The sequence below is a fragment of the Coturnix japonica genome, chromosome 2 (assembly GCF_054131305.1).
Source record: "Coturnix japonica strain WE chromosome 2, WE-NBRP24, whole genome shotgun sequence".
Lineage (NCBI taxonomy): Eukaryota > Metazoa > Chordata > Aves > Galliformes > Phasianidae > Coturnix > Coturnix japonica.
In genome coordinates this window covers 47,610,503-47,632,455 of record NC_140664.1, presented here as the reverse complement: position 1 = coordinate 47,632,455, position 21,953 = coordinate 47,610,503, and the positions used below count along the sequence as shown (strand labels likewise).

The 21,953-nt window shown below is 41.7% G+C and overlaps 1 protein-coding gene across 8 annotated transcripts in view; it reads left to right on the top strand.

The window, feature by feature from the left end:
* SPIRE1 (spire type actin nucleation factor 1) overlaps nt 1-21,883 on the top strand; it is a 117,175-nt gene extending 95,292 nt beyond the window's left edge. For 2 of the 8 annotated variants that reach the window (XM_085539739.1, XM_085539737.1), the window contains 9 exons: nt 5,300-5,463; nt 9,897-9,969; nt 10,805-10,947; nt 13,501-13,674; nt 16,953-17,090; nt 17,424-17,494; nt 18,415-18,442; nt 18,542-18,678; nt 19,059-21,883. In XM_085539739.1, the coding sequence (XP_085395865.1) occupies nt 5,300-5,463; nt 9,897-9,969; nt 10,805-10,947; nt 13,501-13,674; nt 16,953-17,090; nt 17,424-17,494; nt 18,415-18,442; nt 18,542-18,678; nt 19,059-19,317 (1,187 nt within the window). In that variant the 3' untranslated portion in view covers nt 19,318-21,883. Of the gene's footprint in view, nt 1-5,299; nt 5,464-9,896; nt 9,985-10,804; nt 10,948-13,500; nt 13,675-16,952; nt 17,091-17,423; nt 17,495-18,414; nt 18,443-18,541; nt 18,679-19,058 lie in introns of all 8 variants that reach the window. The other 6 variants (XM_085539738.1, XM_085539736.1, XM_085539743.1 and 3 more) reach the window with 3 other exon arrangements.
* The last annotated feature ends 70 nt before the right edge of the window (nt 21,884-21,953 follow it).

Sequence of the window (21,953 nt, the reverse complement as noted above, 5' to 3'; positions counted from 1 at the left end):
ACTGTATGCAACTTTTTCTGGCACCAGGCTGGTGAAGCTGGTGTGTCACACTGTCCACCTATCTCCATGTCACTGTCAGCCTGGGGATGAAAGGAGTGCATGTTCCTGCTAGTGAGCAGAGGGAGCAAGCACATATGATGACAGTAATCTGAGATGTATTTCAATATTGGCTAGGGACCAGGACAGGCAGTGGCTGTTTCCTTCCTCTTATGGAAAGATAACTTAAAAGCATCCTTATTTCTATGGACTGCATTGAATATGGCTCAAAAGACCAACCACTAATTCCCTTACCACTCAAGTTCTTACCTCAAAGCCATATGCGCACCTGCTTTGAATATTGAAGCCACAGTTTGTTCCTCTGGGAACAGAGGAGAAGAGAGAGAAGAAAAAGGAAGCTGAAGCTTTTAAACCAAAACTTCACGTCGTTTCCAACTCTGTGAGTTAATTTGCATTACTGTTGGTTTTACGCAACGTATGCCTCAGATCCTTCTTTGTGGAGGAGGGAACTCCAGCAAGTCCCAATAATCTCTTAATTTAGATAATACAATAATGACTGTGATGCAAATGACAGCTAAAGTCTGACTGCTTGGTTTAGATTTGTTAGTTCTCATGTCCTGGACTTCACCAGCCCAGTCCATTAAAAGGAACATCACACATCTGTTACTTCTATTCATTTTATAATATTTCCCAGTATATTATACAGAACCACAGAATTGCAGAGTTTGGAAGAGAACTCTGGAGATCGTCAAGTCCAACCCCCCTGCTAAAGCAGATACCTTACAGTAGGTTGCAAAGGAAGGTATCCGTACAGGTCTTGAATATCTCCATAGAAGGAGACTCCCCATCCTCTCTGGCCAGCCTGTTCCAGTGCACTGTCACCCTTACCATAAAGAAATTCTTCTTTGTGTGGAACTAATTTTGTTCCAGTTTTTGGCCATTGCTCCTTGTCCTACCACTACACACCACTGAAAATAGCCTGGCCACATCCAGTTGACTATTGCACTTTAGATATTTATGAACATTGATCAAACCCTCTCTCAGTCTTCCATTCTTCAGGCTGAACAGCCCCAAATCTCTCAGCCTGTCCTCATACAGGAGGTGCTCCAGGCCCTTCATCATCTTTGTCTCCCTCCACTGGACTCCTTCTAGAAGATCCCTGTGTTTTTTTTATAACAGAGGAGGCCAGAATTGGACATGGGGCTTCAGATGTGGCCTCAGCGAGGTAGAGCAGAGGGGGAGGATCACCTCCCTCAACTTGCTGGCCAGGCTCTTTAATACACCCCAGGATTGCATTGTCCTTCCTGGCCACAAGAAGCCAGCACACTGCTAGCTCATGTCCAACCTGTTGTCCACCGGGACCCTAGGTCCTTCTCTGCAGAACTGCTCTCCAGCAGGTCATCCCTGACCTATACTGATGTATGTGCTTATTTCTCCCAGGTGCAGGACTCTACACTTGCTTTTGTTGAACCTCATCAGGTTCCTCCCTGCCCAACACTCCAGTCTGTCCAAGTCTTATTGAATGGCACACAGCCTTCAGCTGTCATCCACCTCTCCCAGCTTTGTGTCATCAGCAAACTTGCTGAAGGTAGACTCTATCCCATTATCCAGGTCTCTGATGTTAAACAAGATCAGACCCAGCACCAACCCTTGGGGAACGCCACTAGTTACAGGCCTCCAACCAGACTCTATCCAATTGATCACAACAATCTGAGCTCTGCCAGTCAGGCATTTCTCAACCCACCTCACCATCCACCATCGTAACTAGCAGAACGTAAACAAGCATTAATTCTGCATCCAAATCTGGTGTAAAAATGATAATGTTGGAGAGCACATTTGCTGTATAGAATCAAATTCAAGTTTCTGTTGACATTGTTTTCCAGGGAGAGCTGTTTGGGAGCAGACGGCATGGTTACATGGCTGCTGTAGTTAGTGTGTAATCTGTGGTCTGCTTATTCTTTGTTTTGTTAGAGATACGTAATGTAAATCAAGCCAAATTTCATATTATCCTAGAGCGTTTTTTCTCTCCCTTCTTAAAAGGCTAGTTAGGGAAGGCTGACAGAAAGATAAGTAATCAAGTCTAAGAGATGATATTGCATCACATCCTGTTGTAGCGATAGCTCAGAAGAATCTCCGAAGAAACCAAATGTTAATGCAATTTGCAGGTATTGTTCATTGTATTCACTGCCTGAAAATATGGAGAAATGATACACTCACAGTGGATCTGATTCTCCAATAAAATCTGAATTCCGGGCTGTTACTCACATGAATTTTTGTTGTTTGTTTTTTAATATCAGTTGAATCATCTTCAAAAAATGTAGGTATTCTGTGAAACTAGAGACTATCAAACTGCTGTTCATTTTAAACAGACTAATTTACTTTTTGCTTCAGTGAATTTTTCTGTTAATTTCTTCTGTCTTACTTCTTTTTATAAGCACCCGACTATTCCTTGTTTCTGACTTATTTATCCTAAATAGTTTTATCTTATTTGTAGTCATATATTCCTATTTGCCCTACAATGTTTCTGCTGCCTGAGTGCATCACTAAAAGAGCTTATGCAAAGTCATGATGTGTTTTTTTTTCTATACGAGCTAAAAAAATCAGTTTTTAATTTTGGAACAAATTATTATACAATATTATTATTGCTGAAATCTGATGTATGAAGCTAAATTTATACTATCCTTCCTTTAAACTACGATAACCCATCTTTTCGTGTTTATCCAGTACTGTAAGTGCAGGAGTGATAAACTGAACTGAAGCACTGTTGACCAAAAAAAATGTTATAAGTGAATGTTTTGTTGTTGTTTTCTTTTAGTTTTACCTTTTGGGTAAAGTGAAAATTGTAAAAACGCTCCCCTTTCTTGTGGTGGTAAACGATATTTCCCACTAAGAGCCCTTCAGAACAAATACTGTGGCCATCTCTTAGGTTCACTTAAAGCTTCTCTGGTAGTTCAAGCAGACAAAAACAGTATGTTTCTGAACAACTCATGCATATGAGAGCAGAAACAGAAACATTTTTTAGGCTGTGTAGATAGTAGTTGACTATATAAATTATCTCTAAAATGGATCATAAATTTCCATTTCTGGAGCCTAAGGTCTTAGAAAACAAACCAAGCAAACAAAAAAAATAACTGTGAAGAACAATTTATGGCATGGATCTCGGATATCCAGTTCTCTAACATCACATCCTGTAATGCTAGGGGATATCTGGTGGATATTTCTTCCTAGTCCCTTTCCCCAGCTCTATTGAGTGTTTTCTTTTTTGGAGAGGGCAATAACAGTGTCACTTTTGGCTGCCATGTTCCTGGTGCTGGGGCTAATGCTTTGGCTTGTCTGTTCAGGAACTGCCCTGTGCGATAAAGAGATAGATCAAAGGTTTTTCTCTTGTTCATATGGGAAAACCCTAAGCTTCTTCAGCTGGTTGGCAACAGGGAGGAGAGGCAGTTTGATTTTTCTTTTCCTGCTGTCGCTTTCTGGAATTGCACGAAGCAGTCGTTCCAGTAGGAATGCATTTGATGTGGAGGACACCCATGCTGTACTCACAAAAATCTAGGAGGGGAGAAAAACATGACCTAGAAGCCGTAATGCTAGTCAGGATAGCCATTAGCAAAGCCTTTGAAGATAGGAACTAAGGGTTAGGGAGTCTAAGTCTTTGATTGCAGCTCTTTGTAGGGAGGACCTGAAGGCAGTAATAATGCTGTAGTACACAGATTCACAGGCTTGGAATGTCACCGTGGCTTTAATAATCCAAATAATCCCCTTTTCTTGCATTCCCAGTTGAAGATATGATTTATTGAGGAACAGTAATATGTCTGCTGCCCTTTCTCTCTGTTTTCAGCATTTAACAGTGACCTAATCAATTATTTTAAATGCATATTCATTTAACTTATTCTTCTTATTATTTCTTTAAGTAGCTGCTCTGGTAAGAATGTTGTAAAACTGACCTAATACAGCAACTAAGGCTTTGTCTGTACCATGTAGTTTTAAATTAATTTTTGCAAGAACAGCTTTGATCAATGCAAACTGTGTTGTGGCAGCAGTGATCATCTCTACTTAAACCAGAGCAATGCTGCAAGTGACTCCAGGTGATGTGTGAGTACTTGCATTGTTGGCACTGGGAATATCGGGACTGTATCATTTCTCTGCCACAGTCCTCCTGGTAACCTAAGGTGTGAGTCATTTGACCTTCCATGTCACCGTGTGTAAAAATGGGAATAATAACACCTCATTACCCTAACCCTAAAATACCTGGAGGTACTTTGTTATTACAAGTCTGGGGAAGGAGTCATGTAATTACATGGGTAGAAGAATGCATTTGTAGAAAGACCAGATGCTTAGGCATACATGCAAATAGGAGATTAAAAGCTTCTCTTCTTTTTCCCTCCAATGTAATTTTCTTCAGATCAGAATACTGTACTTTGTACTTTTACAGGGATAAAGCTGAATTATCAGACCAAACTCTAAGCTCCCCTAAAATATCAAAGCCTAGGTCATTATCTTACTGTCTAAGCTAAGCTAGGCTAAGCATGGCAGACCCTGGGCTTAAATTGCCAGAGATACGTCCTCACTGCACACAGTCAGAAACTCTGAGTAATTTATTTGGTGGAGTTGCATCCTTGTAAAACACATGCAGATGAAAACAGATCAGCAGCTCCGTGTTTCAGCTGCTACATGAACATTTAACTTCACAGACATATTTTTAATACAAATGACCACACAAACCTGTGAACTATACATATTTTTGATGAGTGCTGGTTATTTAGCTCGTTCTCATTCCTCTTCTGTGTACTGCAGAATAAAGTACAATTCTGTCCTCACAGGAATGACTAGACTTACTCCACGCTAAACCTCTTAATTTTTGTGTGATGTTCCCTTCAGATTCCATGGAAATTCACTTGTCCAGATACAACTATACCTTCTTCTGATACTTAGTTAATTAGAGACCAAGTTGAAGGGAGAATATTTTTGTTTTCAACACAGGAATTAGTTCTTACAGTCGACTGGGTTTAGTCTGGGGTGGTTTTTCTAGTATTTTGCACTGCTGCTTTTCCCACTGCTTTCATTCCTTCATATTGCTTCTGTACCATAAGCCATTGCCTGTAGTTTTCAGCGAAGTATTGCTGAAGTAGAACAATTGCACATGTAAAACTATCACAGTGCTTTTCACAATGCTTTTTTTTTTCTTTCTTTCTTTTTTTTCTTTTGTGTGTATGGCCTTTACAGCAAGGTTTGAGGAGATAAAGTAGATTGATCTACTTAGGGCACAAGGTCCAAGCACTGACTGTTCTGTTTCTTTTGCCAGATGTCTCTGCACCTGAGGCTGGGAGGAAATCAGCGGATGGTTCTGTAGCAAATGGCAGCCTGGCACTGCAAGGGAAGCAGAATGGGGCCACACAAGTGACAGTGCAGCGGAAGAGACTCCTGAAGGCTCCCACATTGGCTGAACTTGACAGCTCAGATTCGGAGGTAAAGCATCAGGACGGACCTTACTTCTTGTTTGTCAGAACTTAGTCCTATTCCTTAATTGGCTGAACCAGTCAGCTAAGTGTCTGTGTAGACTGCAGTGCACATTTTATGTGGTTGCTTCAGAAGCAACAAGATCAGATCTCAGAAATTAGAAGATTCTTTAAAAAAGTTAAATGCTGATCTTGTCCTTAGTCCCAGTATTTTTTTAATACCCAGTATCTGTCCATAGTATGTGTAGCAGTTATGCTTTTGGGAATGTAGGCAATTGTTTTTCACCCTTCTGGCACCCGTACAGGAGCTGTCATTAAAGGCCTCAAATGTGAGCCCAGCCCTACCATACCAGCTGTTAAATAAAGAGAATCAGCTGTGCCAGAGAGGTTGCGGTTCAGTGTGAATTCAGTGGGTTAGGCTGCCATGTAGGGTTAGGAAATAACACCCAGCAAAGGTTTGCAGATAGAGATGAGCAGATACCACTTAGATGGGGAAGCAACTTTGAATCTATTCTCTCTCAAACAGAGAATTAATGATTTTTAGAAAGCATTAAAAGGAGAAAGCATTAACAAAATCCCTCTATCTTAAAAGCCACATTGAGTATAGCTTTTGAAAAGCACCACTATTACATTGTCAAGAATGATTTTTGTCTTTTGGCCCAGTAATATTACTGAGATCAAATCTTACTGAAAGTTAAGCTGTCAGGAAAGTTAGGGTTTATTTAGAGAGGCTAATTTTAACCAGGGGAAGGGAGACTTCCCTGACTTTCTTTCTCTGTATTAAATGGGGAGGGTGGAGTTTCCTGACAAGGCGCTAACAAAGGAATCTAAGCTGAGAGATAGGAGGCTGGGGAGAAATAAAATTGGAGATAAATGTATCTTTTTGTGTACTTTCCTTATCCATGTGAAGTTGACCCTTTTTGTGTTTGGGGTTATCCTGTGGATGACTTATATGGGTGCATAATTTGGTGCATCCATACTGAAAGCAGAAGAAATTAGCATTCTGAAATCTCTCAGCAGTGTTTAAAATTACAATAGAGGCTACGTGAGGTTTTGTTAATATTAACAAAGCTGGGCAGAATGCGGGAATATTGAGACTTGTCGATGAAAGAACTGGACTTTGAACTCTAATCTTTTCAGCTTTTCAGTTAGTGCATCCTGAAGCTAATGCAGGATGATATCTCACACAGGAAAATGAGCAGAAATTAGCAAGAGAAAATTCTGTAAAGGGAAACATTAAGCGATTATTGTAGGAGGGAAAAATTCAATGTGTGACTATGAGTATTGATTAGGAATACTGTGCAGGCAAGCAAAGTCATATAGAAAAAAGCTCTGGGGCATAAAGCAAAAGATAAAGTGAAGAATAAATCAGCCACATCAAATTGTCACAGAGAGCAGATGCTGTATTGGTTTGAGTCAACAAAATTAGCTGGTGAAGCAATTAAGAATATTAAAATGCCCAACAGAGTACTGGTAGGGTTTCAGGAACAGCACTAAAGTGGTGTAAACAAACATAATGGAGGGAGTTCGGATGAAGTTTAACAAGCTGGAAAAGGCATATGGGACACAAGATTTGAAGAAAGTGAAGTATGCTCTGCTAGTGTATCTTAACTTGCTGAATTTTATTTCTGTGTTACATGCTGAAGTGTGTATGTATGTTGTCCCGTTTGCCTATAAGCATTTCAGGTACCTCTTCGCCTTCAATTTGAATTGAGCTTAACCTATTTAGAGTTACTCACTGGGAGTTAAATTAAGACTATTTGCATCCTAAATTACAGGCTGCAAATATCTGCACTGCTGAGCTCCAGAGCTCCAGATAGGCTGTGATGCAGATGCATTTTTTTCTCCTGAATCACCTTTGTCCTTTTCTCAGCTGTGTTGGGATGCTGACTACACCTCAGCACTCAGCACTGCCAGCCAGAGGTGAAGGGAAAGGTCTGGTATAGCCCTATACCCACTTGCTGGCATTAACAGTGATGCTGTTAAAGCTGTAGTGTTCTCAGGACATTTAATATTATAAACAATATAAATAATATATATAATGTTTAAATAATATTATTACATTATTAATTTAATGTTACAGTTCCTCAGCTTTTAGTGGAGAAGTGCAGAATTCCAGGTGTTGGCTTTATCCAACCTCAAACATGAAAAGTCATATCATTGGCCAGAAGAGTTAACAGTTACTGTATTGATACAAAGAAGTTTGTAGGAAAGTTCATCAGTGCTTCCTACACAAGATTTCATTCTAAATTTTTTGTTTCTATGTTTGATTTATCACGGGTCAGTAATAGCATTTTCAGTGCATGAGTTTGTGAACAGAAGTAATTTGAAATTATAAACTTGCAATACCTATTGTCTAAGTAGGATGGTATATCAAACCAAATACTTCTAGCTTCCTTTCTCCCTGGGTTGATAGCTTATACTTAGCCATTGTTTCTTGACAGTTCATTCCCTATCATTCTTTAATATAAGAAGTGTAGCTTCTGGGATCTTTCTTGTAGGTCTTCCCCATGGAGAAGCCATTTATTGCCCTGTTTGTGTCTATTTCTTTCACTCTCTTTTTGAGGCTCCTAGACCACCAAAATAGCCCCCAGAAAAACTCAGATGGACACATAGCACAAATTAGTGAGTTCAACCATTACTAATGGTGTAGCTAGAGTTCTTTCACAAAAGTGAGGAAAAGATGGAGACATCCATGTGCTACATAGCTTGGCAATATCTAAGATATCATATTCCAGCTTGATTTTGGAACTGGTGTGACAAATAGTTGTTTTTTAGCTATTTCTTTCTGTTGGAATATGACAGTTAGGTAGAAGTCTATCATAATCACTGTTTTACCATTTTATATGCAGTATATTTAGGCTTTTGACATTTTCAGTTGTTCACCTTGTTTTATCTCTTTTATCTTATGCAGTAGAGCAGCATGGTTATGTTTTTTAATTGGCTTAGTTCTTCATCTTCGCCTTCTAGCTCCTCTGGCAATGAAAAAGTAGTCTTTTACCTAGATGAATTTGACTTACACAGGTTGAATGGTTTAATGGTTCACTTTCTACAGGTGTCTACAGAATCTAAACACTGAACTCCAGGTTTGTGAGCACTGTTGGACCACTTTTAGAGAGCAGTGCATTCAGTTATCTTATGAGTTCTGCAGTGGTATTTTAGGGCTACTTTAACTGCAAAGGTACCTGAGTGAGCTCTGTAGCTGCACTGTACTGGTTTGTGGATGCAAAACAGCTGCTGCAGGAAAATATGCAGCTTGGACTTCCCTACAGTTTTCTCATCTCTAATGTGTGGAAGAGGCATATTGGGTATGTTAAAGTGAGTGCATTGTTTTGGGATCCGGTTGGAGTTTCTTTGCAGAATACTGTGTTGAGGCATACACAGTGTTACACATCGCAGTATCTTTGCATACAGTGCATACACATCCTTGGGCTAAGCAGAAAGCACAGATCACCTGATGCCAATTTGTTAAGGCCTCTGTCCTGTGATGCACTGTGCTCATTGAGGTGACCCTGCCAGCTTTTCTTTTCTGACTTGCTGTTACCAAAGGCAGCATTCTTTCAGTTAGTGGGGATTTTCCTGCTTGCAGTTCTATAACGAGAGAAATCTGCATGAGAAAGAGAGGCTCAGCCACTTCCTGGATTTTAGAGCTGGCCACCTCTTGTAAATTCTTACGCTTTAAGTGATGTGAAAAGCATTCACACTGGAGCTAAACTGCAACTCTCAGTCAGTCCTTCAACTCTGTTCCCTGGGGAGGCTCCTGTGATTATATCTTACTGATATCTGGTGGCTGAAGACAGAGGTTTGGGATACTATGATTTGGTAATGCCTCCCATACCTGACAGCTGTTAATCAAAGCCTGTTTCACCATGGACTTGAACTTGGCTTCTGTGATGAAACACATAATGAAGATGATTTCTTTTAAATTGAGAAGGAGAGAAACACATAGGGATTAGGAATTACAGAGCAGTAACATAGATGCCAGCTTAATTTCTCACTTCTTGAGTCGCTTGTATGAGTACCTCTTATTATTTTGGAGACTGGAGAAATCCAAGGACTGATTCCATGCTAGTGTGAGACATAAAATTGATTTACTGCATCTCCTGTAGTTAAAATTCCTTCAAAGACCTTGAGTACAATTACTGGTGGAAAATTAAGTGGTCACAGTGGGTTTGTTTTGATCCTGTTCTTTATTGTGATGGTTAAATGCACTGAATTCCAACCGTGTACCATTTATATTCCAGTTTTTGCAGAAGTTGAGTATAGAAAATTATACAGTGCTGTGAAGGGTCAACTTTTTTTCTCGGGACTTCTCCTATGGCTTTGGGTGCTTTAATGTGGTGAAATTCCTTTGATGGCTTGTGATTTCTATGTGCTAAAAAGCAGTAAGAGAAGAAAAAATATTTTCTGATGAATTCTGTTTCTTCTCATCTTCACACACAGGAGGAATCAGTGCACAGATCAACAAGTAGCAGCAGCATCTCCCCCTCACAAGTGGAAGACCCCTCTCAGGAAGGTACCAGCAGAAAGAGTGAGTTTTAGAGTGCCTGCTTTCACTAGCTCTGTTGCCTTCTGTTATGTGAACTTTGACACTCTTACAGGAAGCTGAAGCTGAGTGAAAATGGAATAAATCTGTAAATCTGAACTCTGGAACACTCTGAATAGGTCAAATGTAGCAATTAATGAGTGGAAGACAGTAGCCTCTACTATATGTGGATTTCTTTGTGAAACAGGAAACTTCATATTTGAAACTGTTAGGGAACTGTTAAGGATGTCAGAAGTGCATATTTCAGCTACATTCATCTCAGAAGGATTTGTTGCTGCAGCAACACATTCTAAACCAATCTAAAATCCAAATTAAATGTTTTCAGCACCTCTGACATGAGTGAATGTACTTGTTTGAAAGACATGTAGTAATGACCAATATGTTTCACAAGCAAAGTACTTACTGGCAAGAGGGGAAAATCTGATCTTTTTGTTTCAGACAGTTATAGTAGGCTTTACTGTACACCAGGAGTTCCAGTGGCACTGGAAAGCTTTTGTAATTAAATATGCAATCTGTGCACAGTGGTAAAATAAGTTGTATAAGCCAATATCTTGGCACTCTGAATTTATATGCAGTGATAAATGGTTGGTAGCATGCCTGTATTTGCTGGTCTTACGAGTATTCCTGTTCTTTCAGTCTTGAAAATGTAATCAATGTGACTCTTGTATTTAAGAGTACGGAGGTGTAATTTGAGCTCCCAGCAGTAGGAATTCTAGGAAATCAATGACTTTTGCACGTACTGAGCAATGTTATCCAACACTCTGTCTTATGAGAACTAATTCTTTTACACTGGTTGAATCTTTAGCACCTCCAAAGTTCTTGCCCATATCATCTACACCACAGCCAGAGAGACGGCAGCCACCTCAGAGAAGACACTCCATTGAAAAGGAAACTCCAACCAATGTCAGACAGTTTCTACCACCTTCAAAACAGAGCTCCAGATCACTTGTAAGTGGAGTGGGTGGTAGGAGAGAGAGAAAGAGGCATGCTAAGAGTATAATGAAAATTAAAACTTGGCTTCAGTGCGATTAGAACTTGACTCAAAGAAAACTCCTGAATTCAGAAGCAGCCCTGGGCTACTAAAGACATTTTGAAATCAAGATTTGAACTTTGTGTCTTTCTGATTGATCCAAAATCCCAGGTACCGATGCCTCGGAAAATATTTGCACTTTGATTAGGACTCTGGATAAAGCCATGTGCCTTGCTTTTATTTCAGAATATTACCAAAACAGGCAAACTTTGCCTTACTGATTTTCCATTTGAATAGAGACAATTCCAAAGCTCTGGATATTTTTTTTTTTAATGCTTTTTTTATTATTATTATTTAGTTTTTGGCAGCATTTTAGCTAATGGCTGAATGAATGGAAGGACTTCTTTTCCTTCTACCATAAGAATTTGTGTGGTTAATGTTTATACATGCAAAAGCTCTTTCAGTAATCCAAATCAAGGTTTGTTTATGTTGCTTTGTTGAAGTCACTGAGGCAAAAAACTGTATTACTACTTGAAAAGAAAGTATGGTACAGTTGATCAATTAGCTTTAATTGAGAGCTGTTTTCCAACAGAGTATAAGCAGTAATGGGTATGAAATCTTGGCTCTATTATGCTGACCTACTGATTAGTGCTTTGTAATTTCTTGCAGGATATGTTCCTTGTCTCTTTTTCCTACCAGCAGGGTTTTGAAGCACACCCCATGAGGTGCTGGTGAATAGAGAAATCAATAAACACATCTTAGTTCTGAAAGGAAGGGAATATTCACTCACCCCGTATTTTAGAGCAGTGGTATTAGTGGGCTTTGAAGAGTGTTCTTGTTCAGCCAAGCAGTGGTGGCTAGGATCTGAACCCATTAGTTGATGATAAACTAGCAAGAAAGTAATCTCCATATATTCCCACAACATGCTTCCTCCATTTCAGAGGGTCTGCTGGATTTTGTTTATTATATTCTTCCACAAGAATGTAGTTTCTCATTCATGGTGAAGGTGATGTAGTAGCATATCAGTAAACACAGCACAGGTAGAAATGAACTGCTGAAATGAACCTGGAGCATAACATATTCTATCAGAATCAGATGGAGGGTTCCTTCGGTATGTGTTTGAAGATGCTCTCATATAAGATGGATCACTGTGAGTGTCTGCTGTACAGGTCCACAGTTATTCCCATGCACACTGTTGAAAGGGAGGAGGGGAGAAGGCAATGCACGTTAAGCTCAGGCATTTGCTCCATCACTTTTTTAATGCTTAGAATTATGGTACATCACTATAATATTGATCTCATGTATTTGAGGGGATCATACAACTGAAGAGTCTCAAATACGAGGCTTTTATTTTGAATAGGGGAAACAAGTTCTCAATCTTTTTGACCACATATGCATTTTTATATATGTGCCTGTTTCTAAGCATATGCTCACTGACATATGCCTAGAAAAATAATGTATGAAATAAAACTGCTGCCAAAAAATTAATTAAATTATTCAATTCCTGCTAGAAGTATTAAAGAAAGAGGGAGAAAAGACAGTAGGTATGTCAGGGAAGTGTGGGAACACATGAGAAAGATTTTACTAATTTCTTTTCTGTTGGACTTCTTGATTTCCAGATAGGTGTCAGCTAGTTGGTTTTGGCTACAGAGAGAGAGAGAAGGAAATTCAGTAGTGAAATGTTGTTCCTTTAAATAGAACCTGAATGCCTGGAGAGTAAATTCTCTGACTTGGCAATAGTGCCCTCTAGGGTGTGACAGACAACACCCATAGTCCTTCGGGTTTTAGTTTTGGTAGGTGGTTTGTGATACGATGGCACTGTCCCAGTTACATATGCTGGCTTCCTCCAGAGCCTTCCCTGAAGGATGCCGGCTTATGTCGCTGGGTGCTGCATGTGTAACCTTGCTGTTCCCTCAGTGAACGCTTCACATTCCCTGCAGAATATGATTTATTTTTTATTTGACATCACACTTCTTCATCCCTTCCTCCAGGATTGATGGAGTTTCATTTCTTATCACCTGTTCCTGTGACCGCAGTTTCTCTTCAAGGTGGAAGAGGCCTCGTCAATAAATAGCTCTCCATGCCAGAGCAAGCAGGCAGGAGTTTGCTGCTGTCTCTTAGCAGGATTAGCAAGAAACTGGTCTGTCTTGCATACTAACTATGGTTTTATGAACTGGCATCTCTTCAGACAGGGGGAGTTAGAGCTAAGCAGGTGGGGAAGGGAAACAAACTTGGTAAAAGGCCGACGGTCATCCTTTTGATAGGTTGCCCTGCTGATGCTCCATGGAAGTCAGGTCTTTGTGGGCCATCCTGGTGGTATGCGTGCTGCAGCGAGCTGATTTGGTGCCTAATCGGAGATGAAGTCATGTCCTGATATGTACATATGAATGCTTTTGTAGTTTGTTTGTTTTTTTTTCTTTTTTTTTTTTTAATCAACATCATCCTCATTATTTTTCATGACCTAGAGGACCAAAGCTAATGATTTCATTTATACACAGCATTCGCTTCTCTGCTTCCTATCTATTGTTCAGGTTCCTAGGATAAGGAGTTTATTTCCAAGGATGACTTTCAGACCACTTTTTTCAACTATGCAAACAGCTTCTCTGCTCAGCTCTCATCCCGTTGAAGCAGCCATGTGTGGGGTGGCAGGGGCTATGTACTATCTCTGTGAGAGAGCTTTTGCCAGCAGGTGGAAACCCGCAAAGGTTTGCCTCTTTTTGCTGGCTTTGGAAATCACCTTCACCAGCATGTTCCCTCTTTGGGGAGCACTTCCTGAGCTGTGGCAAGAATTAAAGCTTAGGCTGGGACACTGCACCTGATTGACATTGATTTCAGTGTGTGTAGGATATCTGTGTGTCTTCAATCACCTCACGGGGAAAAGAAATCAGTTCTGAAAGGACAGCAAACTAAAAATGCAACATCACAAGATTATCAGTGGGACAGACTTTAAATGTTACAGCACATGAAGATCCTTCAGAAAAAAACAAACAAACAAAAAACAACAGCAAAACTATTGTATTGTATTTCTAACAAGATACAGTCAACACGCTGTAGAATGGAAGGGCATTTGCAATCTGTTTCACTTGAGAACACGCTAAGAGTTTTAGTCCTCAGCAGTTTTATATCAGAACTTAGAGAATAATTCCTAACTATGTACCCAGGAGGGCAAGCCCACTAACAAGAACAAATGATTCATTTCCCCCTGTGTAGAATCAAACAAATAATTGAGTTTTTCTTTTCCTTGTTCCAACTAATAAGTGAGAGCGCAACCTTCTGCAGGAGAGCTGAGACTTCCAGCTGAAATCCTTAGAAACTTTTAGTCTGCAAAATCAGTGAGAGCTTAGAGTGCTTGCTAACCATGAAGTGCAGGATTTAGAGTCCAATCTGGCACATGTTCCTATTGCAGTTTACTGGTGCAACTCATTTGACTGCCCAGTGGCATCTTTTAATGAGAATTTTTACAAGGAATATTTTAGTGTAAAAAGCCAGTCATACAACTGATCAGGTGCATGCATGCCGAGAATGACCTACAAAGCACTTTATTTCACATTATGGATATATAACCCTTAGTACCTGCTTTTCCTGAGTAGAAGAAGTTAGACATATACACCTTAAGCTATTACAGTATATAAAATGACTGCACAGTCAAAGCTTTAAGCCATTTCTCATGAGGATCATGGAAACTTCAAGATTGAATTTGTATTTTTAAATAAGATTATTTCCTTTAAAAATAAGTATAGTGACTCACCTTGAATGTTAAAATGAGCATTGAGTACAATTCCAGAAAAACAAGACCATTCAAATCACATTTTGTCTTTAGTGTGTTCTGTCAAATGCAGGTTGCGCAGAGAACTGAAGTTCTCTTGTTTGCAGCTGCTTGACTTGAGCAGATCATTGCTGAAGTTCAAGTGATAACTCGAAAGCATCATTGCTTAATGAAGTTTAGTCAGTGCTTAGTGTAATTTTAATTAATTTCAGTGCCTTACAGCTAGTGTGGAAACAAAAGATTTTCTCGTGTACTTATTTCTATGCCAAAAAGGGAAAAAAATACATAAATTCAAGCAGTTTTCTGAAATCAGCATCTATTTATCTTTCACTTAATGTTGCATTAACATTTTGTTGTCCTTGTGTAACCTCTGGAATTAAAACATTAGCATTTAAACATGTGAACATTTTTTTCTGTTTCCCCTGTTGCCTTCAACTATTTCTACGTGCTGTAGCAGTAATCATTGTTGATTGGTACAGCAGACCCACATATTTCCCCCCCTGGTAGCTGCTCTCACCTATAGTAGATCTACAGACTGTCTTCAAAGGAGCAATACTCACTGACATCATCATCCTATAAATTAATGGAGCGGGCGCACATGAGGGGGAAGGAAGTGCCTCCAAGTAAGAACTGTGTTTCTAAAGGACCTAAAGCTCTGATTGATGAAAAGCATTCAGCCTGCCTCATTCACCCCAGTCATTTTCTCAGTCTCCCACGATGCAGAACTGAGGTTTTCTGCTGGCATTGTGTGCATCACGCTTTCCCACCCACTTCCTCTCCCATCTCACCCGACCTGCCGCCGTGCTTTCCCTGTAGTGAGGCAGTTGCTATGGGAAGGACCAGAATGAAGTGCGGATGGCAGCCAGTTAGCCGTGAAGTCTCATAATGAACAGAAGGCATTTTGTTTGGCTGCGCTGTTTTACACCTCAGAGCAAATTGCAGTTGTTTTTGACATAGTTTGTTCTTTGCAGAAAACTAGCGCCCGTACACCCCAAAGGTTTAGCTGGCAAATCTAACAGAGCTAACTCAATTCTAGTCTTTTGTGGGGTGCCTTAAACAGAGTGAAGTTTCTTTGTGTTCCCTTTCTAGATAGGTAAGACAACAGTTTTTACAAATGTGGTGGTTCCTAAATGCTAATGTTTGCCAGGTCTGCTATGTAGAAGGATTTTCTTTTAAACCTAATGGAAAGACAGAACTGAACTCTGGCTCCATGTAAATTGAAGGTTTCACAATTAATCTGAACCCTCTCTTCAGTTTATAAATTAGACCTCCAAACTGTGGGCCGCGTCTTTGTATTTGCAGGAAAAATTTCCTTCCTTTATTCAAAGAGCATTGGATGTCATTGTCATTACCACACAGCAGCCCCTTTGGGCTCACTGAAAGGGTTCACTAAGCATAAGGCGATGGAAATTCCCCCAGAGGTTTCTGTCTTTCTGTTGGAGCTGTATAATCAACCACAGGGCTGGATTACAAATTGGGTTGGTGCTTTTATTCTTTGGTACCAAATTCAGGAGTTCTCTACTCAGTATTCTCCATCACGCTGTAATACAGAACATACAGAAATTGTGTCGGTGGGAAGTTGTCGGGTCATTCTCTATTTCATTCTTTGCCGTTAGTAATCCAGCACTGGGTAACCAGTTTCCTATCGGAAGGTTACCCTGTAAAGCTTGAATCGACGCTGTTCCTTTCTGGTGGCAGAAAGGAGGGCCTGTCTGCCTGGATTGCTTTAACTTTTTGTCGTTAGGTCACATGAACACCAAGATGTGGTACCACTGAATAAAAAATTCTGCTAGTATGGGCTACTACTGACTTTCCTCGGCCATTCTGGGCACCACAGAGTCTCAGAGAAATCATGTGTTCTTAAGAATACTTAAAGAAAAACCGCGTGTCAAACTACCTTTTTGCTTTCTAATTATAACCTGAACATCAATTGATTAAAATCAGTCTTTGTAGCAAAAGACAAATGGAGAGAAGGTTAGAATGGCTTGAGAAGGGAGAATACACAAAACTCATTGTGGAGACTGAACATCAGACCTTTGAGATCAGAGTTCCACAGTTTCAGATGATTTGAAACTTATGTGATGCCCACAAATGAGCCAGTGCTACTGAAGGGAGCAACTCTTTTTTCTGGAGTTACTAACCAGGTGGTTGGTTGTCTACACTGAAATTTAGAAGAAGCAATTTGGCTTTGAAGTAACGTGTATTTTTGGCTTCTAGGAGGAGTTCTGTTACCCGGTGGAGTGTCTGGCTCTGACGGTGGAGGAAGTCATGCACATCCGTCAGGTGCTGGTGAAGGCTGAGCTGGAGAAGTACCAGCAGTATAAAGATGTCTACACTGCTCTCAAGAAAGGAAAGGTATGGCTGAGCCCGGGGACAGCTGTAGTAGCTCATTCCTGGACCTCCTCTAGTGTTCAGGAATCTAGGATTGGAAGAGAATCATCAAATGTTACCATAGGAAACCACTTAATATTCCAGAATCTGGTGCAGATGATTAGAAACAAGAACATTTACAAGTTAAAAGTGTATTGCTTAATATGTGAAGATAGAGTTCTTTTCAGTGTCCTCTTGGAAGTACAAACCCCAGAGCTGCGCGTAGCATTGTGACACCGGCCTCACTGACAGCAGCTGACAGACAAAGTCACTGTTGTGTGGAACTTTAACATGGGAACTTCTCTGTTCTTCTTTCAGCTCTGCTTTTGCTGTCGGACAAGGAGGTTTTCTTTCTTTACCTGGTCTTACACTTGTCAGTTCTGTAAAAGGTAAATAATATCTGTTAATAAATAAGTACCGCTGCAGAGTGAAAAATGTGGAGTTGTGCCTTAGATCACCCCAAATCCTGCCTAGTGTTGATTGTTACCATTTATCAGTCCAGGTTTAAAAACAGATGTTATAAGTATGCTAAAATGGATCTTTTGTAAGTGATGTGCTTCCTTGGACTGAAACTCAGACTCTTTAGCAGGGTCTGTTGTGACAGGAGAAGGGGAAATGGTTTAAAACTTAAAGAAGGGAGATTTAGGCTGGATATAAGGAAAACGTTTTACAGTGAGGGTGGTCGTGCTACCAACACAGGGACACTCAAGGCTGGGCTGGATGGGGTTCTGAGCAACCTGATGTAGCTGCAGGTGTCCCTGTTCATTGCAGGGCAGTTAGACTCGATGGCCTTTAAGGGTCCCTTCCAACTCTGAGGATTCTCTGATTTTTGATCATAAGTAAAAGAAACATTAATTTGTTCTTTTAGGGGAGTGAGATGGAATTTATTCGGACTCTCTGGTCAGCAGTTCCATAATCTCTGCAGACCTTTGCGTTATTTTGGGATTATGGGTGGGGGAAGGGGAAAGGAATAATTTGCAGGCAAAATGAAAAAACTCGAGCTAAACAATAGGATGGTAAATCAGAAAGATCTATGGAACCTCTGATTTATTGTGTCACTTACCAAAAGATATTTCTTTAGAGGAAAAATAGCTATTTCCTCTTTTTTCTCCCTTCTTTCTTTTTGTAGCTGTAGTTCTTGTTTGGCATTCCCTTTCACTTTTGGCTTCATGTTCTGATTAAGTTTTTATATTGATGAAACACTAAAACAGAAGTGTTTAGGTAAGGGGTTGGGATATTTATCCCTTATTCTTGATGTCAGTAAGGCACAGCCCAGTTAAATGACTCAGGCTTTCATTTTCTTATACAGGCCTGTATGCTCACAGTGCTGCAAAAAGGTAAGTAAACACATCTCTGGTTCACCCCTTTCTGAAAAGCCGTCAGTTTTGGAAATAATTCTGCATCTTCCTTATATTGCACATATCTGTGCTCAACAGATGCGATTGCCATCAAAGCCATATTCCACTCTTCCCATCTTCTCACTGGGACCTTCCACCCTGCAGCGAGGAGAGAGCTTCATGAGGCCGGAGAAGCCCTCCACCAGCCACCATCGATCACTGCGGAGCATTCCCAGGTGAGAAGCAACCCCGGTCACCTGTGTGCACTGGAAATGTCTCTTGGAGTTACAAACTCCAGTGCCAGGAATGGAGCGAACTGGAGCACAGGAGGCTCCCTCTGAACAGCAGGAGCACTGCTGTGCTGTGCAGGTAACCGAGCACCAGCACAGGCTGCCCAGAGGCTGTGGGGTCTCCTCCTTGGAGGTCTCCAGTAGCCGCGTGGCCATGGGCCCAGATAGTGCCTCTGCAGTCTTGCTCAGCCAGGTGTCATTTACAGGATAGGAGAAAGCAGAACGGTTTTTACTCCAGTTGCTTTTTGCTGTTTTCTGAAGGTGTCCCAGGGTGCTCTCTGCCATACTGATACATATTGAGACCGGTCCTGCTGTTTGCCTTTTAGGTTGACCTCAAGGTCCAAATCTGTGGATAAGTCACATGAAGAACTGCAGTTTCCGAAAGAGTTAATGGAGGACTGGAGCACGATGGAGGTGTGTGTGGACTGCAAGAAGTTCATTTCAGAAATCATCAATTCGAGCCGGCGCAGCCTGTCCCTGGCCAACAAGCGAGCCAGGTTAAAAAGGAAGACACAGTCCTTCTACATGTCATCTCCGGGAACCTCTGACTACCGCCCCTCTGAGAGAACTATCAATGAGATCTGAGCCTTGTGCCTTTTTCTTTGCTTTTGTCTTCATGAGGTCATCGTCCGTAGGAGAGGTCACCAAAACAGGGTTATCCTTCCGTTGCTTCGTTTCTCTCGACCGGCTTGGATCTGCATTGAGTCACAGGGTTTCCTACCGCCATGTTTTCCAGAGATGCAGAAGCGGTGTTTTTAATCTGGACAGAATGACATGCAGCAGGTCAGCTGTTCACACTGGGAGAAAATCTACAGTTTGCAGTCGTTGCCTCTTTTGTATGCGTGCATTGAAACGTGAAAGCCTTTTCTTGCTTTCAATCTTTTATTTTTCTTTACCATTCTTTGGATCATTTTCTGGAGATGAGCAAAAACGTGTGCTTAACGGAGAACCCGATCTAACAAAGAGTCAGTGCCAGTGCAGTAGTGAGCAGTAAGTCTTATCAGCATTACGAAGCTAGTAATGCTTACATCCTGCTTCCAGAGCTCACCAGGTGCTGGTGTGAGTGGCTTTGCTCCGAACAGTCTTTGTTTGAACCATTTCTGTTGCTGTGAGGTCAGGGTCCAACATGGGACTGCGGTGTATGGGCCCTGGGGCAGGTGTGACAGAGCTGCTCACTGTTGGGTTGCTGTTCTTTAAGGCCTCAGTGCTGCCCTGGGTGTCTCAGGGCAGGTTCCAGGGGTGTACTGCCTACTTGAATGTATGATGCCAGGTACAGGTGGTAGTGAATTCTGGTGGTAGGCAGAGCTGTGCAGCGGATAGGAAGCAAGAGAGCCTCCTGGTGCTACTGCAGCACCTGTGGCATTGTTCCTTGGGCCGCTTGGGGGACAGGAGGGCAGATGTGTAGCACAAATCCCACTGTGGCTCTACTAGCAGTGTGCCCACCCAGAGCCCCGTTTTTGCCGGGGCTGTAAGTTGGCCTTAGAGACCCACGTTCTGCTGAGATTTGGGGCAGTGCTGTCCCAGATTGGGAGCAATCTCTCATTTCCCACCCTTGATTCATTTATTTTCCCTCTTTGCTTTGCCCATAGAAGAATATGAGGCCACTGGGTGACATGTTCCAATGGCGCTGTACCATTAGCTACACCACTGCATGCTTTTTTGCACCATTTTTTTTAAAAGTTGAAATACTTTTCTTTTTTAAGGCAGGCTTGACCAGAGTTTAGTCTATAATTTGGGTCTGGATTGTTCTGGTGTTTAAAACTAACATAGTCAAGTTGTTAATACTTGAAAATCAACTACTGTAACTTTTTCATACATTTTTTAATACCCCGAGGCATATTTAATATCTGTATAGCAGTGTATATTGTAAGAGGACATAGCAGAAAAGGTTCAGATCTATTTATTAACATTTCTATGCTAAGGATTAATGATGAGCGATACCTCAGAGCTGCAGGGCTGGATCTGCCACGTGGATTCCAGCCATGTGTCTGTTCCACATGGACCTTGTGCTGGCAGAGCCCGGGCAGGGCTGGCACCACCATCCATGTGTAGGTTGATTTGAAAAGCACACAAAAAGGCTCCTCACACCTCCACACAGACTCACCCACCTGTATTTTTCTTTCATTGCCACCTTGGGAAATGAGAGTTTTGCAGATGGAGAGCGGTGGCACAAGGCAGCCAGTGGGCAGGCAAGCGGGAGGCTGGAGCTGCCCAAAGCCACTGCTGTGCGAAGGGCCCCTCATCTCGGTCACACCTGCACTTTTGCTCATTCCTGTGCCAAAAGCAGGCCTTGCATTCGCTGCATTGTGCATCAGGAAAGCTAGGCTGGGAGAAACGCATGGACTCTCGCTCTGAATTTCCCCTGCTGTTATGCCCATCATTTTCTCCTGGAAATGCCCTGGCCTTGTGCTCTGCTTGCTCCAGCTCCACTCCCCCTTGGCACCACAGGCTGCTCAGGGCCCCGCATGCCCCCTTCCCCTTTCCCAGGGCGCAGGGCAGCAGAGCTGGCAGTACCTGGCAGTCCCCAGGCCTCGGCCCAGCCCCAGTGCCAGCCCTGGGCACCGCACAGCTTCTGTGGGCCCAGCACCACATTGGTATCGGGGTGAAGCTTGTAAATACGTGTAATATATTTATTGACATTTAGGAAGTCCCCATCAGTCCTGCAACGGGAATTAACTTTCCGCAAACTTCAAAAAAAGAAAAAAGGAAAAAAAAAAAAGTCCTATTTATACGCGTGTTGGCTGTTACCTCCATTAGAGTTAATGCTTTCAGCCCCTCCGACAGTCTGCGCTCTGTAGGCATTTTAGAGTGAATCCCTGCTGAAGGTGGGGCAGCACGCTCAGCTCCTCACAGCAGTTTTTAAAATCTCCTTATTTTTGTAGCTTTGTTACGATGCTCCAGCTCTGTCCCAGTGCACCGGGAGGGCCCATGGAGCTGAATGGCACACAGCTGTGCAGCGCTGGGGATGGTGCTGCTGTTGTGGTGAGCGGGGCTTGGCTGCAGTGCTCCCACGCACGACACCTGACCTTGCAAACGCTCCTGTGACCGTGTCATCCCTGGGGGCGGTTGGTGGGTTTATTTCTCCTTTCCCCATTATTTCCTTTATAGTGGGAAGGGTGGTACCGGGTGGAAATAAAATGCCTTTCCATTACGGCCTTGGTCTGTGCTAATTCTTCGTGGGAGAGCAAACCTCCAAGTTTCTGCCTTCTTTGTTGTACTGT